Source organism: Anguilla rostrata, chromosome 15 (genome assembly GCF_018555375.3).
Source record: "Anguilla rostrata isolate EN2019 chromosome 15, ASM1855537v3, whole genome shotgun sequence".
Classification (NCBI taxonomy): Eukaryota; Metazoa; Chordata; class Actinopteri; order Anguilliformes; family Anguillidae; genus Anguilla; species Anguilla rostrata.
This window is the reverse complement of record NC_057947.1, coordinates 12,423,984-12,439,805: the sequence shown is the minus strand read 5'-3', so window position 1 is coordinate 12,439,805 and position 15,822 is coordinate 12,423,984. Positions and strand designations below refer to the sequence as shown.

General features: G+C 43.7%; 1 protein-coding gene across 10 annotated transcripts in view; it reads right to left on the bottom strand.

The window, feature by feature from the left end:
- LOC135241075 (syntaxin-binding protein 5-like) overlaps positions 1 to 8,792 on the bottom strand; it is a 99,207-nt gene extending 90,415 nt beyond the window's left edge. For 3 of the 10 annotated variants that reach the window (XM_064311193.1, XM_064311196.1, XM_064311192.1), the window contains exon 1: positions 7,810 to 8,785. In XM_064311193.1, coding sequence (XP_064167263.1) covers positions 7,810 to 7,977 — 168 coding nt within the window. In that variant the 5' untranslated portion in view covers positions 7,978 to 8,785. Of the gene's footprint in view, positions 1 to 7,809 lie in introns of all 10 variants that reach the window. The other 7 variants (XM_064311189.1, XM_064311188.1, XM_064311194.1 and 4 more) reach the window with 5 other exon arrangements.
- Between the last annotated feature and the right edge of the window lie 7,030 nt (positions 8,793 to 15,822).

Sequence of the window (15,822 nt, the reverse complement as noted above, 5' to 3'; positions counted from 1 at the left end):
ATCCACTTCTGGTCTACAAAGCCTGTAAAAAGCCTATAACCGAGTCTCCCATCTCCACACAGGCTGGTAATAACCCTGCAACTCAGTCTCCCAGCTCTGCACAGGCCTGTTTAAAGCCTGCAACTGAGTCTCCCATAGCTACACAGGCCAGTAAAAAGCCTGCAACAGTCTCCCAGCTCTGCACAGGCCTGTTTAAAGCTGGGAACCAAGTCTCCCAGCTCTTCACAGGCCTGTAAAAAGCCTGCAACAGTCTCCCAGCTCTTCACAGGCCTATAAAAAGCCTGCAACTGAGTCTTCTGACACTACAAAGCCTGTAAAAAGCCTGCAACGGAGTCTCCCAGCTCTGTGCAGGCTCATAAAAGCCTGCAGCTAAGCTCCTGGCTCTGTCATGGCCTGTAAAAAGCCTTCAGCTGAAGGCAGAGGCACTCACTCCACACAGAGAAGTGAAACGCTTGAAAAATTAATGTAACGTGCCCACTGTCCCCTTTCAGTATCTGGCTGAGGCATTTACAATTTCTCATTCATATTTCAGCCATTTTATTCATAGATCACATTCTGCTCTCAGCAGCGACGTGTTTATTTTTACTTCAATCATTTTTTCAGCATTTTCCCACCCATGCAAGCTAGGCAGTGCAGTACTGAACTGCGGCATGCGGTGAGATTTTCACGGGAGCTGAAGCTGATGTGGAGAGCGTGGTACGTGGGCTGCGTGGTATCTGGATGCTCTCGCGTGTGGGCGTGCGGACGTCAGACAGCTGGTCAGTTTGCTGCAGAGCTGCAGGAAGGGTACTCTCTGTTCCTCTCAGCAGGGCCGCACACACGTATGCGAGAGAGAGAGTAAGAGAGAGAAGAGCCTCACACAGCTGGAGCTGCTGAAACAGACCATTAAACAGGGCCCACACTGGAGAGGAAAACAAAAACAAAACACAACACAACACACGGGCTTCCCTTTTGTGCGCAGACAAAGACGTGACGACCGGCGGGCGAGGGAGGTGCCGTCCCCCCTCCCCACGCACCACCCCTAACAGGGAGCCGGACCGTCGTGCCCCACAGCCGCCTGTGGCCATGTCGGGCAGCAGTGCAGAGCCAGGCACAGGGAGCCAGAGAAAGAGAGGACTACAGGCTCTCTGGGGCCTTAATGTCTCCCAGGCCTGAGAGCAAATGAAAACTTAATGATGGAGTCACCAGCAGAGTGAATGCACTTATAAATAAATCACACACAGACAGCTCGGGCACAACACGCTTCACAGCAAAGAGAGTAGTTACAAAAAATTTCACTTTGCTGTATAGGAAGATTTTTTTTTTCTGTAAGAACGACCACACACCCTACAGTTCTCCAGTACTAGAGATGAGAAAAGCTGTATTAGGAGAACAGTGGAGCCAGGGTGTACTCCTGTGAGCCGTGTATTCCACACTGAAAACGCTGCCCTAGAGCTTGTGGTTCGTTCCACTCGTCCAGGGCTGTTTTTTTACAACCCATTTCCCGTCCCTGCTTTTCCACCCGACCCTATCTGAGCCAAAGACCAGCACGCCCAAGCCGACGGAGCAGAGATTTACCACACGATGACGCCGGGCGGATTTCTAGGGAGCCACCTGAATTTCAGAGCTCAGTTGGCCTGCTGTGTCATGCCACAGATATGTGATTATAAACACTCCCTATGCCACACCAGGTACACAATGACCCTGCAGCAGAAGGATTTTAAGGATTTTATTCATTTTTTATTCATCTTCATAAATTTCACTGAATATTCCCACACCTCTTAAATATTCTGTGTAACTGGCTCAGTTTCAGAAGCTGTTAAAACAGACTGAACCATATTTGGGGAAGGGTGGGGTCAGATTACAGTCTCACAGTCTCACTGCAGTGTCTCTCTCTCTCTCCCTCTCTCTCTCAGAATGATCACACAGAGCATGCCTATTATAAGAATAACACCTCTAAAATGATCGGCCTTCACATTTTGACAACAACAATCTACAATTCAATAAGTAAAATGTCTCAAAACAGTATTGTAAGAATATGCAGTGAAATGCCCAGAATACATGGTGTATGACCTTGAGTACAATAATATATATTCATAAGTCACCTGCATGTGAGTCAAACCACAGCAGATCTTTACATAAGTGATGTACATCTTCACACCATCTGTGCGAGACCGCAGGACCACCTGCACCTCAGCTTGTGACTCCAACATTTACAAGGGTTTAATAATGCATGAAGTACTTGCTTGTGTGTGTGTGTGTGTGTGTGCGCCTGGGCACTGGTGAGGGGGAGACGGCCCACACAGGGCAGGTGAAGCAGAGTGAGCAGGTGTGCATGGAGCGTGTTCAGGCGACGCAGTACCTGAAGTGAGAGTGTGCAGGTTTTCATTCAAACCAATCCCTTCACCTGCTGATTTCACTAATTAGTTGCCCCCTCTGGCTGAAGGTGTGTTCATTAGTGAAATCAGCAGGTATAGTGGTTAGGCGGAATGAAAACCTGCATACTCTCAGCCCGCCATGGCACACGATTGGGCACCACTGTTCTAAAGAATGTGCACTTCTACGCACAGCTATTTTAGGAGAGCACAGCCCATTCAATCTCATAATACACAAACTCTATAACGGCACTCATCTCTTTCAGCCATTAACAATGTCTTTACAACATACTTAAGATTTATCAAAATGTTCATTCATAAAAGTGATACAGGATGCAGCCATTTGCAGGGCATTCCTCTGTAAGCTGGTGCAGACTCGTGTGGGACCCGGGGGCAGCCAGTAGAAGGGAGAGCTGACAGAAGAGATTTTGAGCGTGCTCTGACATTGTTTTGAAATGGCGAGAGAGACTGGGGAGCTAAATTCTGAGTAGCCTATAGCAAGTGGGGCTATCTGGGGTCTCTGCAAATTGGAGGGAGAATAACCTCTGCAGCAGAAGGAATTTTCACAGCAAGCTGGATAGACCGGAGGCCTTATCTTGCACAGCTACAACATATTTAATGGCCTGGTAATTACTTCGCCATCTTAATCAATTTGCTTAAATGTTTTTTCACATGTGTACTATTTAATTGCTAATCACCTCTGTCATATTCCCTCACCAGGACAGAAAGCCATTTTATCTGTATGCTAATAGAGCAGATTTAATGGTGGTTGAACAGTATTATGGGTATTTGTATTAATACTGTTGATATCAAGCTCATCCCAGGCTACTGTAGAAATGCTGTTTTTCATAGTGTCTCATGTATCATTCATTTTCTTTTTACAGGCTATTAGGGGTGTGTGTGCACCAGAGTAAACACTCATACAGGCAGGACCAGAGTGCATAGCCACCCGTAGGTATAGGCACAGAGTGGACACTAATGTTTGTATGTGTGAGTGCGTAAGCGTGTAGAGCAATACACTAAAACCTATTATGTGTTCATGTGTACAACACACTAAAGAAAGCTGTGTGTGTGTACAGGAACACACACTGTGTGTGTACTGTATGTACACACACAGAGCCCACTACACACGGTCTGTTTTACTGTAATGCCCGGACCACTGAATAACAATAACTTTATTTGGTTAGCGCACATGTGTATGCACAGTAAGCATGAATTTGTATGTTTGTGTGTGAACATGTAAGTTGGTATTGCATGTTCTTATGGCTGCCTGTCGTATGTTAGCAGAGGAATGTGCTAATATTATGTATGAGAGAATGTATGTGGGGGGGGGGGGGTGCAGGTTAGATTCCATGCCCACTTCCATGGGCCCAGCCTGTTTCCCTGGAGCCCACCAATATATGACCCCCCCCACCCACCCACCCACCCACACACACACACACACACACTCACACACACGCACCTGGAATTACACAGACATACCTCTTGCACAACTCATCTCTTCAGTCGGCATGTGACCGCGATGATTTATCAGTCTCCATAATGAGTTTTAATTCACTAAAAAGGGTATTTCGGCTGAGTCATGGTGACATCTCCTTGGTAAGGACACCACTATCATGTGCATCATGCTACAAGGGCTATGTAGACTATATTTACTCACAGTACAGTATATTTTTATATTTTACACCCTGCAGGCCCCATAGAAGAGCTTTTATACCCTACAGATCAAACAATTCTACTGCAGTCAGTGACTATTGCACCCTGTAATGGTAAAATGCAGTACTACAGGAGAGCCAGGGACAATTGGACACCCTATAGGTCACACACAGTACTACAGGAGTGTCAGTGACTATTGTACACTCTACAGGTCACACACAGTACTACAGGAGAACGTTTATGTCGTGCATTGTGAAGGTTAGTGTGTGTGAAAACCAAGTGGACGTCTACACAGAGAAATGGATTGAGTTTGATTAGATTCAGTCCTCAGACACATTCCTTTAGAGTGTATTACCAGCTAAGTAATGCATAGTTCTATGACATAGCTCTTTTAGGACCCCCCCTCTGTACAAACCTCCATCAGCCCGGAACATTTGTTCCTCAAAGAAGATGAGACTGGGGGGATCCTGGATCCTGTCTTACACTCTAATGCATAGCCTACTGATGTATTTTTCCAAAACAGACAAAAGGGTATTTTTATCCATTTTGGTTTCACCATGTGGAAATTATAGCTGATAGCAGTTGCAGAATGAATTCTGAAGTGTACAGAAGCATCTTATCTGCTCAAGTTCAGAAAAATGCCTCCAAACTGATTGGATAGCACTTCATCCTACAGCAAACCAATGATCCCAAACATGGTGCTAAATCAAAATTAGAGAGTTTTTCAAAGCTAAAGACTGTAAAATTCTTCACTGGCCAAGTAATTCACCTGATATAAATTAAATTGAACATTTTTTTCATACACTGAAGAGAAAACTTAAAGCCACTAGCCCCCGAAATAAACAGGAGCAGAAGTTGGCTGCAGTACAGGCCTGGCAGAGCAACACCACATTAGATACTGAACACCTGGAGATGTCTATGGTTCATATGCAATAAAGTATTAAACATGACTAATTTTGTTTACATTTCATTCATATGTCCCTGGGGGGGGGGGTATGTATAATGTATAAAAGTGCTGTAATTTCTATATGGAAAAACCAAAATGTAAAGTACCTTTTTATAAAAACTGAGAATCTGCACTTTAACCACATGATAACCACATCGGTTTGATAACAAATCTAAAATTGTAGAGTGCAGTGCCAAATCAAAAATATATATACATGTCTTTGTCCCAAACATTATGGAGCTCACTGTACATACACCTAGTCAATAAAGAAGACTCCCGAAAAGCAGACGTTAACAGTAACACTCCAAAAATGCAGTGCTATGACAAAATCAATCATCGGAGACGAGTCTAACAGAACCGGAGTGCAATAAATAATTTATAATGTGTAGTTCCGAAATGGCAGCACAAAACTGTTTTGGCCTTTCTCAAGGGAGTGCTGGGAGAAAGCTTTGAAAAAGGCTCTGCCAAAACATCAGATTTAGTGCTGGAGTTTTTGAAGTACAAATTATAAATTAAAATAAACACTATAAACAGCTCTATTTTATGCGCGCCCTGGTTTTGTATCCTGTACATGCACAACCAAAATGATAATATACAGAAAAAATGATAACATACAAAACATGTAAAGTGTGTGAAATGCTCCACCCTCTAGCATCAGTGCTATCATGGTGAGGATCATGGTACCATTGGTGTGCTGAGTTAAACAGGAGTGAATGCAATCATGTAATGGCCTGTTCACCGGGCCTCATAAGTGGCAGAACAACAGTGAAATCAATAAAAGCAGGCCATTCTTAATGGAGCACAGCACAGCACACTGCACCACAAGCATCACAGAGTCACCACCACACTGGGGATCAGAACACACACACACACACAAACATACACACACACAAACACACACACACGCACCCACACAAACATACACAAACACACACACACACAAACATATACAAACACACACACACGTATACTAACAGATACACACACACACACACGAGCACACACACACCCACATACAAGCATATACACACAGACACACACAAACACACACACACACGCAAACGCCCACGCATGCACACACATTTACAATTTAATCATTTAGCTGATGCTTTTAGCCAAAGCAACATACAAAAGTGGCAAGCGGGCACCACAATAGCTAGTTACATGAAACTATGCTCATATAAGAGCCCCCATCATGTTGCATGCCTGAGGTCCTACACACAGAGGCCATAAGGTCCAAGAGTGTAGGTCTGCATGCAACACACAATGAAAGGGTTTCTAAGGCATGGCCACAAGTAATGACAGTCAATATATGTTGTTACATGGACTCTGATGTCCTGACAGCATCTATTCTGTCATATAATCTACTGTCTTACAAATTACAGTCTTCAGTTTGACTGCTGCATTATTTAATACTCTGTGCAATAATATGCATTGACATGATATTTGAAGTATGCATCCCGTCCATAAACTTGCTTAAATTGCATGTGTGTGCCTATGTGTGAGGCTGCATGTGTGTGCAAATAAATACAATTTTATTTGCATCCAATGGAATTACACCTGAGACAGCAAAAAGTTAAATATTCCAAATCGAGAATTATGCCCCTCCCTTCCCGGCCGCACACAGATCACGGTTTCATCTCTTCTCTGGTTCCACACCCGGCCAGTGCTGCACCAGTTACTTGGAAGTAAATAGCTGTTTTTTTCGCGTTAATGTCTCACTATACTCCTCTCCCCTCCGCCCTGCTGCAACACTGCCGGCCATTCATTCTGTTTAATAATTCACACTGGATTCAAATAATCGCTCCTCCAACCTGGAATAAACGCTGTAGTCAGCGCCCAGTACATCAGTGCGCAGCAACCGGCTCTGTCGCTGCTAAAAATAACCCCAACGAAAATCACATCAGCCGGATAGCACCGCGGGGCCCTTTGCTTTTTATGTAAGGGAGTAACAACAGTTATGTCATCAATTCCAGACACTATTTCCTTTCTTCCTATGGATATACCAGATCCATAACAGTGGCTCTGAATCATTTTCACAAATTTGACCAGAACTGAAGGACCCTCGAAGAATTCAGTTGGTAGTTATTGTGCACCAGCATGAAATGACAACAGGATGAGGTCAGCGCTACACAGATCGGTAAGCACCGAAGCCTGTGTGGAATTAATAACCATTGCCAATAGCGTGCGCAGGCTCCGCAGCGAAGTAGATTTCGAAATGAAATCCTAACAACAGCGTCTTCCTGAAGGAAAATTCCTCCATAAATATTTCAACCGATATAGGCCTTATATGAATAAAATCACTTAATCGCTGCCTTTTCTCCGAGCTGGTCACCAAAACAGTACAGATTGGAGACTGGTAATGGCAATTAATTTGAGAGAGATGTGCCTAAATTGCACTTTCCCTGTGTTTAGTGAAATAAGTAGCCCGCAGACTGACGAGACGCAAATCGCGCTTTCAGAGATGTGAATCGTGCGACAAAAACAGGACGCATCTACAGCAAAACAAATTGCTGCCTTGCGCACACCCAAAGTCAAAGGCGTCAGGTCGGATATGTTCGTTCGTGCGCGACGTTGAATTCCGGATTAGGATTCACAGTGTGACACACCAAGCTAAACTTTCAGCGTGTCGCACTTATTCAGCCATACAACACAACACCCTGCGGTAGACTTACACTCGTCACAACAACGTTACGCCCCACTGTGATTTCTTACAACATACAATCTCCTATAGACTATATTGGAACGAAGCGCATCTCCGGCAACCGAACTTCTACAAGCAAGCACTGAAATTAGTCAGACAAAATGAAGTGAAAAAGAACCAAAAGATAGATAAAAATTAAAAAAACTCACCTTGCAAATTTGAAAGTTTTCGGATACAAGTGTTTCCTGCACTTCGATTTCTCTGGGAGTGGACGCTGTGGTCGGAGTACTGGCCGCGCTACTGCAAGGCGGTGTACCACCGACATTTACTGGAGAAGAGGTTGTCAGTCCGTCCAAAACCTTCCGGAACTTCTTCATTTTGAAGGAATGTCATACAAATGTCAATTACAAATTCTATCTAAAAATTTTTATCGATCAAACTGAAATAACATTAATAAGAAGGTCGACAAAGTCTAAACTAAAACTTCCGGAAATTCAACGTTAGCTGTGCCTGCAGCTTCGCGCTCCTCTACGCTCCCTTCTGTTCCCAAATAAAATTCATAAAGTCATGGAGTGACTTCATCTTGATTAGATTTTTTGGTCCAAATACGTCCGTATGGTTGTTCTTAAGAGTAACAAATAAAAAGATAATGAAAAATGCGAATGCAGGATCATGGATGTACAAAGTTCAAACTGAACTAGGAAAGTTAATTATTTTTTGCATGATCAAGCACTAACTTAAAATCCCCGAAATCAGCAATACATTTAAAAAATCACAACACAATGGTGAATGGAAATAAGCAAAATAGACGATGATCATTGGGTATATAACCGAAAGTAAACAATGTTCGTAACGTTGCTCATGTAAAACATAAATGCTTCAGCAAAGAAAAGGGGGTCTCGTTCACATGCATTTACACACGCGTGCGCTCACACAAACACTATCACACGCACACACAGGGAAAAAAGAAAAGACTGCAGGTCCAAGAAGCTTGTTTTCACTAGCTTTAAACGGACGACGTCTTTGAATTGGTGCACTGAATTTTAAGTCTTCGCGTCGAGTTGCAGATCCAGCATACAGTAGGCAATACGAGCAATTTGCTTCTCAGGATTTCCTGCAGTGAAGTGCGAGTCGCTGTCCGCGGTACTGAAAACGAACGCCTGTGGACCGCCTCTGGCGACTCCTGCCAACGCCCCGCCCTTTCCGAGCTACGATTGGGTAACGAATAAAGCGACTGTCATTTAGCTCGTAATACAAATAAATACAGTTTGCACTGCTAACAGATATGCGCAACCCAACACGTTCGAATAAAATGCTACATTTTCAGTTATCTTTTTTTCGCATAACATATCACAACGCTTAAGGTTGACAGACATTTACATTGGCCTATTGTTCTAGACCTGCAGTAAACACGTCTGGATCTTCAGGATAAGACGTTATTCTGATTGGTTGCTTTTAACCTTTCCCAGCTGTTTGTATTCGACAGCTGTGCAATTAATCACCGTCGCATGGATTTCGGATAAAGCAGAGCTTTTCGTGGTTCCGAACGTCCAGGACCTATGGCGACTTATTCGCATGGCTTCAGCTGGAGGGAAACATAATGTATGAGCGCGATTTAAAATATTTTGCGCCTCTCATGGAGCTCCTTAAAAGTAATTTGGACATCCCTTTTACGTAATAAATTATTAAAACGTTTAAAAACAATACTAAATAATTGCATTGTATAAGTACTTACATCATCAACCATCTCTTTTTCCACGCATATGCTTACCCTCAGGCCAGAAGCGTACCGTAATAAATTACCACCACCACCCCCACTAACAACAGCAACAACAACAACAACAACAATAATAATAATACTAATAATAATAGTAATAATAATAGTAGTAAGTTATTGTCATTGTAATTGTTATTTAGAGTTGAAATAGTTTTAGTAGCAGTGGTAGTTTTAACTGTTAGTTGATAGTTATACAGGGCTATCATTTATACAGGGCTTTCCATTTAACTGATAGTTATACAGGGTTCTGGTACAACTGTAATAAATTGTTACCTCTCAAACACTTCAGAATTTTAAGACAATCTACTGAGTAGACGAATGGTGGTGGTGGTGGGGGGGGCTGGAGGGAAAAGCAAAATAATCTTCCCCTGCTGTCCCCCTGAGTATGCAATCTCAAAGATTACACCTCACCAAGATGGTGGCACAGAGCCTGAGTGGCATGGCGGGCGACAAGCGTAATCTCACAGCTCAAACCTGCCCACAGGGATTAGAACACAAACACATCAGGTGCCCTGGGGAGAACCAAAATGACTGCAGAAGAAAGCCGGTTACAGCACGACATAGTCTCACCAAACCCCCTTCTGTGTGCTCATAAAAAAGACCCTGCGGCGGAACGCTTCGTTTAAATGTCCGTCCCAACGACAACATGATGCTGTCTGCATGTGATCATCTCTGGATTCCGAAAACACTGAGACTTTTTTAAACCAGAAAAAAACGAAACCAGCGCAGAGCTGCCCAGAACACCAATCAGCGTGGATGTTCACCAAAATAATGTTTGAAAGCTTGACAGTCCAGACAGTTTCACTTGATAAGGGTGAAAAAAAATAATACTTGTCAAGGCTAGACACAACAGAAGACAGTGGAAAAGCAAACAGAGCTTGGTGTTCACTACCTTCAGGTTATATAAATTGTATATTGAATTAGCTTGCACGTTTACAGTATATAAGGCTTTGCTTAGAAGGTTCATGTAATTTGGAATTGGCTTCATGGACCCAGCAGTACATTACTCTCAAACCTACTGCTGCTTGTCGGATGTGTTTTTTTATAATTTTATATATTTTATGATTTTATAGACCAGTGCTGTATTTAACAAGCCTTGCATGCTCTATTGATGCTATTTTGGATAGTGTGTTGACCGCTTTGTTGAAAACTTTTAAGGTGAATGATGCGTTAATATTCTGTTGATGGATGTATTAAATGCAGGGCTGAATGCAGTGTTGGATCATGTGACAGATGATGGACATAGGAAAGTGTTTTCAGTATCTATCACAGAGATCTTTGGGGGGGGGGGGGGGTTGTCCCAATTTTCCCCAACGTCGTCCCCATCCCGCTAACCTCAAACAACCTCTCTGTTTCTCAGGGAAATGTGAAACCACTCAATATGCACTACTCCCTCTGGGTAATTAATATGCACTGTACGGCTCAGAAGTGATGTCACAGCCACAACGTGTAGAATTCAGTGATGTAAATACGCAGGGTGGCTTCTTGACCTCTGCTTCCTTGTTCCCTTTTGTGCTTGTTTTGTCACATTCATCAGGAATTTGAATCGACTACATATTGTGACCACAGATTTTACAGCTTATAAAGGACTATAGTTTATAATAGACTTTATCATTTTAATATGTATACTCTATTTATATCCCCTGGGGCTTTTTATTAACTAGACACAACCTATGGGAGAGTGTGTGTTTGAAATGGAAAGGTTATGTTTGTCCTCAATATCCCCCTCAGTATTTTCAGAGTTCATAGCATTCTCTCTTTCTGAAATTAGATGAGAAGGTAAACACAGCTGACCCCTCAGGATCAATACAGCCTGATGTTCTGCTTAACAAGTAGGTCTGATGAGACCCTCCGCTCTCATTCAATCCGCCTCATTTCCCATCAACCGCTGCTCTGGTGAATAATCATATCTCCGCTCTTACTCCTCCGAGCTCACCCAGAACTTACAAACACACCCAAAAATAGCAACCAGAACCCCTGATTTACAGCAGGAGGGGTTGCCAGGTGCCTTGTCTCCATAGTGATGAGTGGTCTCCGGTACATAAGGCATGAAGATGGCTCCTGAGCAGGATAAACTGCCATGATAATCACCTTAATCAGGAAGATGATGACATCACTGCCCAGAAGTCGGCCCTGGGCAGCATGTGAACATCTGACCTTTTCAAGGATTACAAGCATCCCATGGATACTGTAAAGACATTTTAAAAGTATTTATTTATTTCCGTTTATTTGGGGGCAGGGGTGATGGTCCCAGATTTGCTGCAGACGCATGCTTTTGCTGAATTGTGCAAGTCACTATGGAACAGGGTAATATTTCTGCTTTTGTCAGAGGAAACTGCTACTCAGAATCAATTGTGCTCTTTGGCAGAATGAGCACCAGAGCGTCACACAGCTGCTAAATTAACGTTAAACGGCGAAGGCTTTGAAGTGCAGAGATGGGAAGCTCTGTGGAAAGTAATGCATTAGTGTGTAAATGAGTCTGTTTTATGAGTCTGTCTCTCAGTATGTGTGTCCTTGCTATTAATCTGTTAACATGCAGCATGGCTCAATAAATCAGGCATGTGCCTGCAATGAGACATCCCCTCCCCCCAATCCACTCTCTGTCACCAATAAGGCCTGAAGGTCACATGAAAGACCTCCTCGAATAATTCCTCTCAAACTCCACCCAGCACGGCGACATTAACATGCCACAGATAAACACTCAACCCAACAGTCAGTTAACATACTACTGATAAACACTCAACCCAGCACGGTGAGATTAACATGCCACAGATAAACACTCCACCCAGCACGGTGAGATTAACATGCCACAGATAAACACTCAACCCAGCAGTGAGATGAGCCACAGATAAGCACTCAACCCAACACAGTGAGTTGACCTATTGCAAATAAATAAGCAACCCAGCAGTGAGGTGAAGATACCACATCACAACCCAACAGAGAGATATGAACATTTGAACCACTAATAAACACTATAAAACACTGATTTAATCCAGCGGAGTCCCATCGAAATCGAGATCTAAAATGTATTTTTCAAGGGAGCGCTAGCCAAGAAATTGCAGCATAAACAGTCACACAATATAAATGAAAGCAAGAGGCTCAATGAATTTACATTCACTAACACTTTACCTGTTGTTCTTATTGTACCCACCATGGCTGCCCACACAATGCACTTATTCAATGCCTTATCACTACTCGAAACAGAGACATAACTGTCACAGAGAGCACCTGGCATCCTGTGAGAAGAACCAATGCTACAGTAACACAGGATGCTAATAGGCTATAGTAACAGGATCACGATTCTGCAGAAATACAAAAACTAATGCTACATTAATACAGATTCCCAATGCTAAAGTAAAACAGGAAGCAAATCCTACAGTAACACAGATTCCCAATGCTATAGTAACCTAGGAGCTAATGCTATAGTAACACAGATTCCCAATGCTAAAGTTACACAGGAAGCTAATCCTACAGTAACACAGATTCCCAATGCTAAAGTAACACAGGAGCTAGTGTTATAGTGACACAGATTCCCAATGCTAAAGTAACAAAGGAGCTAATGCTACAGTAACACAGGATCTCAATGCCAAAGTAACACAGTAATCTATTAGTAAACTATGGAATGGTCTGCACTTGCAGAGAGTGCCTTTACTGACTGAGCCACTTGGGAGCTCAGGATCTTAGTCTAAATGCACAGAGGTCTGTTTCTGCCATGGATGGCATAACCCTGAGGCTGTTCTTACACCACTATACTTCTTCAGATGGCACTCTACAGATAAAGCTGCCTCACGCAGCTCATCTTCTCAAATGCCACGACATTTTGTGATTTTCAGATGCACTGTCCTACAGCTATTCTGTATTGTTTGTTCAGTATGCAATAATGGAGTCAATGAACTCTACAGGACAAAAGGAGCATTCTCTTTCCTACCTGTCTGAAGAGTGAGCAGGACTAGTTGAACCATGATGCTCATAGGCCTACCTCATTAAGAGCCATTTAAACCATCCCACTGTACTAATGTTCCTGTAGAGTGGAGGTAGTACCTCCTGTTCCACCTCCATCAGATGAGCCAGACTTTGATGAGTCAGATTTATTCCTTTTTATTAAAAAGAAGAATTGAGGGTGGAACTCTGCCTGGTCTGTGAAAGGTAAGGACAGGCCAGGCCGAAGTCAAACACATACTGTAGATATGTCTTTGATGCCTATCAGACCCCATTCTCAGACTATATGCTGTGAAAAAGCAGCATGATTGATGTAGTAATATACATAGAAACAATTTACTGAAGACAAACAGCTCAAATCCAATCAAAAAATGAATTTTGGACATTTGCAATCTGATCGAACGCAATGACATGGCAGTTTCATGGCATGTAGGCTGTTCGCTTTGACATCACTAAAAGGGACAGGGATGCACATTCTCCATTATGACATAACTAAAAGGAAGAGACATGCCTACTCTCCACTGTGACATCACTAAAGGGGATTGGCCACTGTGATAGCACCTGTCTGCTTTCTACTCTGCTATAGATTGTTACGGTTTGTAGTCCCAAAACACGGAAGTCAATTCCCATTTTTGGGCCATGGCTTCACTCACGCAGAATCAGCAGGTCTGAAGATGCACTCACAATGCATGAGACGCAAGGGCAAAGAAATCCATAGGAGGGGTGACAGTGGGGACGGGAGGGGGGTGACTCTGCAGGCCCAAACGCACGCGTCCAAAAGTGCTGCAGAACAGCGAGTGACTCATCCCGTTACGGCTCTGGCGCAGCGCATGGGCGCGCCCCACAGCCAGGTACGGAATGCTGACTGCGCCGGTGCCAGCCGCGGCGGGCAGCCCCCCAGGGTGCCGCTTAACGAACTGCGCCCGAGGAGGGTGGTGCTCAGTCAGCAGGACTGTGCTTATCTCGCCGCACACCAGCGCCCTCCTCTGGTCAATAAAGTGCTCCAGAGGAGCGGGCGTTCTTGTTTGCTCTCTCCTGAGTTGAAAGAGAATGTCTTTCTGACAAGACAGGCCCAAAAATAAAATTTTACACTCTACATTAAATACTGCAGTTAATGAACTGATGTGGGGGTGAGTTTGTGTGCCTGAGTATAACTGCCCGTGGCTGTCAGCTCTCTCAGTGTTCAAACCCAGAAACGGCCATGCAGAGGAGAACATCTGACATCTGATCTGTCTCCTATGGCAACCATGGGTAACCTATCACCCATAACACCCACATGCGCACACGCCCATGCACACACACACACACGTGTGTGATTTTATGAACAGGCCTTTCTCAGATCTATCCCTGACATCACCTGATGATGCAGACTTGCTGTTTTGCAGATGCGCCGTCCTTCGGCTGAAGTTCATTACCGCAGGAAGATGGCCGTTTCATGGACGTGTGTGCTGCAGAGGTGCGTGTTCATTGCAGAGATAGCCCTTTGAGTCCTGCCACCTCAAAGAAGGGGTGTAGTTTTAATTCATCTGAATTTCAGATGTGGAATAAACTGCTCAACCCCATTTAATTAAGGAAGTTAGGTGGGGGTCTGCAATGGGGGAGATATCAGCTTGATTTACATATAAATAGGCTGGTAAAGGCATCCCTGTCATTGATGGTGCTTTTTAACAGAGAGACTGTAGTAATGAATATTCCTCCTATCCCTTACTGATGGGGATTTCATTTCGCTAATGGTTCTAGCTTAACAGCCAGTGCTGGAAATGGCCTCTTCAGAGAGAGGAAATGGAACACTTCAGACGTTTGCAGCAAGCCCTTACAGCCTAGAACCTTGTGAATGTGAAAGTACAAAGTCTTGATATGCAGGAAGATTAATTTCGTTTCAACTTCATTACTAAAGATTTTAGTCATTTCCATATACAAATGTTCCATGCTGTGCTCTCAGAAAAGGAAACTAGTGATGTCGATACTCGATTGTGAACGTGTTTTTGATGACGCAGTGTGAGTTATTAAAAGCTGAATTGTCCGGACAGGGGACTCCTCTGTGATTTATGGAAGGTGCATCTAATAGCAAGGATATCACAGAGACTGCGTTACAGGCCATGTCTGCTGTCAAATGAGGAAACAGATTTATGTCTGTTCATTAACCGAGTTGACTTTACGGGCCTCTAACGCGTTTGCAATGAGCGAGCACCTGGGTGCACATTACCAGGGCTGGTGGGCGCGGTATCGTCATGGTTACAATGCTGGATAACTGGGTTTAATGGACGCTCATCAACACCCGTTTGGTAGTTGGCCGGTTGAATCGACAGCCGTTTGGAATAGAAGAGACTCGAGAGGATGTGCTGACTCTGAAGGGAAGCTGCAGAAACTCCGAATGGGGGAAAGCACAGTAAAGAACGATGAAAGAAATTTTTCTTTCATAAATCGAATCAGCACAGACCCAAACACCGGCTACCAGAATATATTCCAGAGCGCCGGTGAGCTAAATACCTTGAGACAGGTTGGG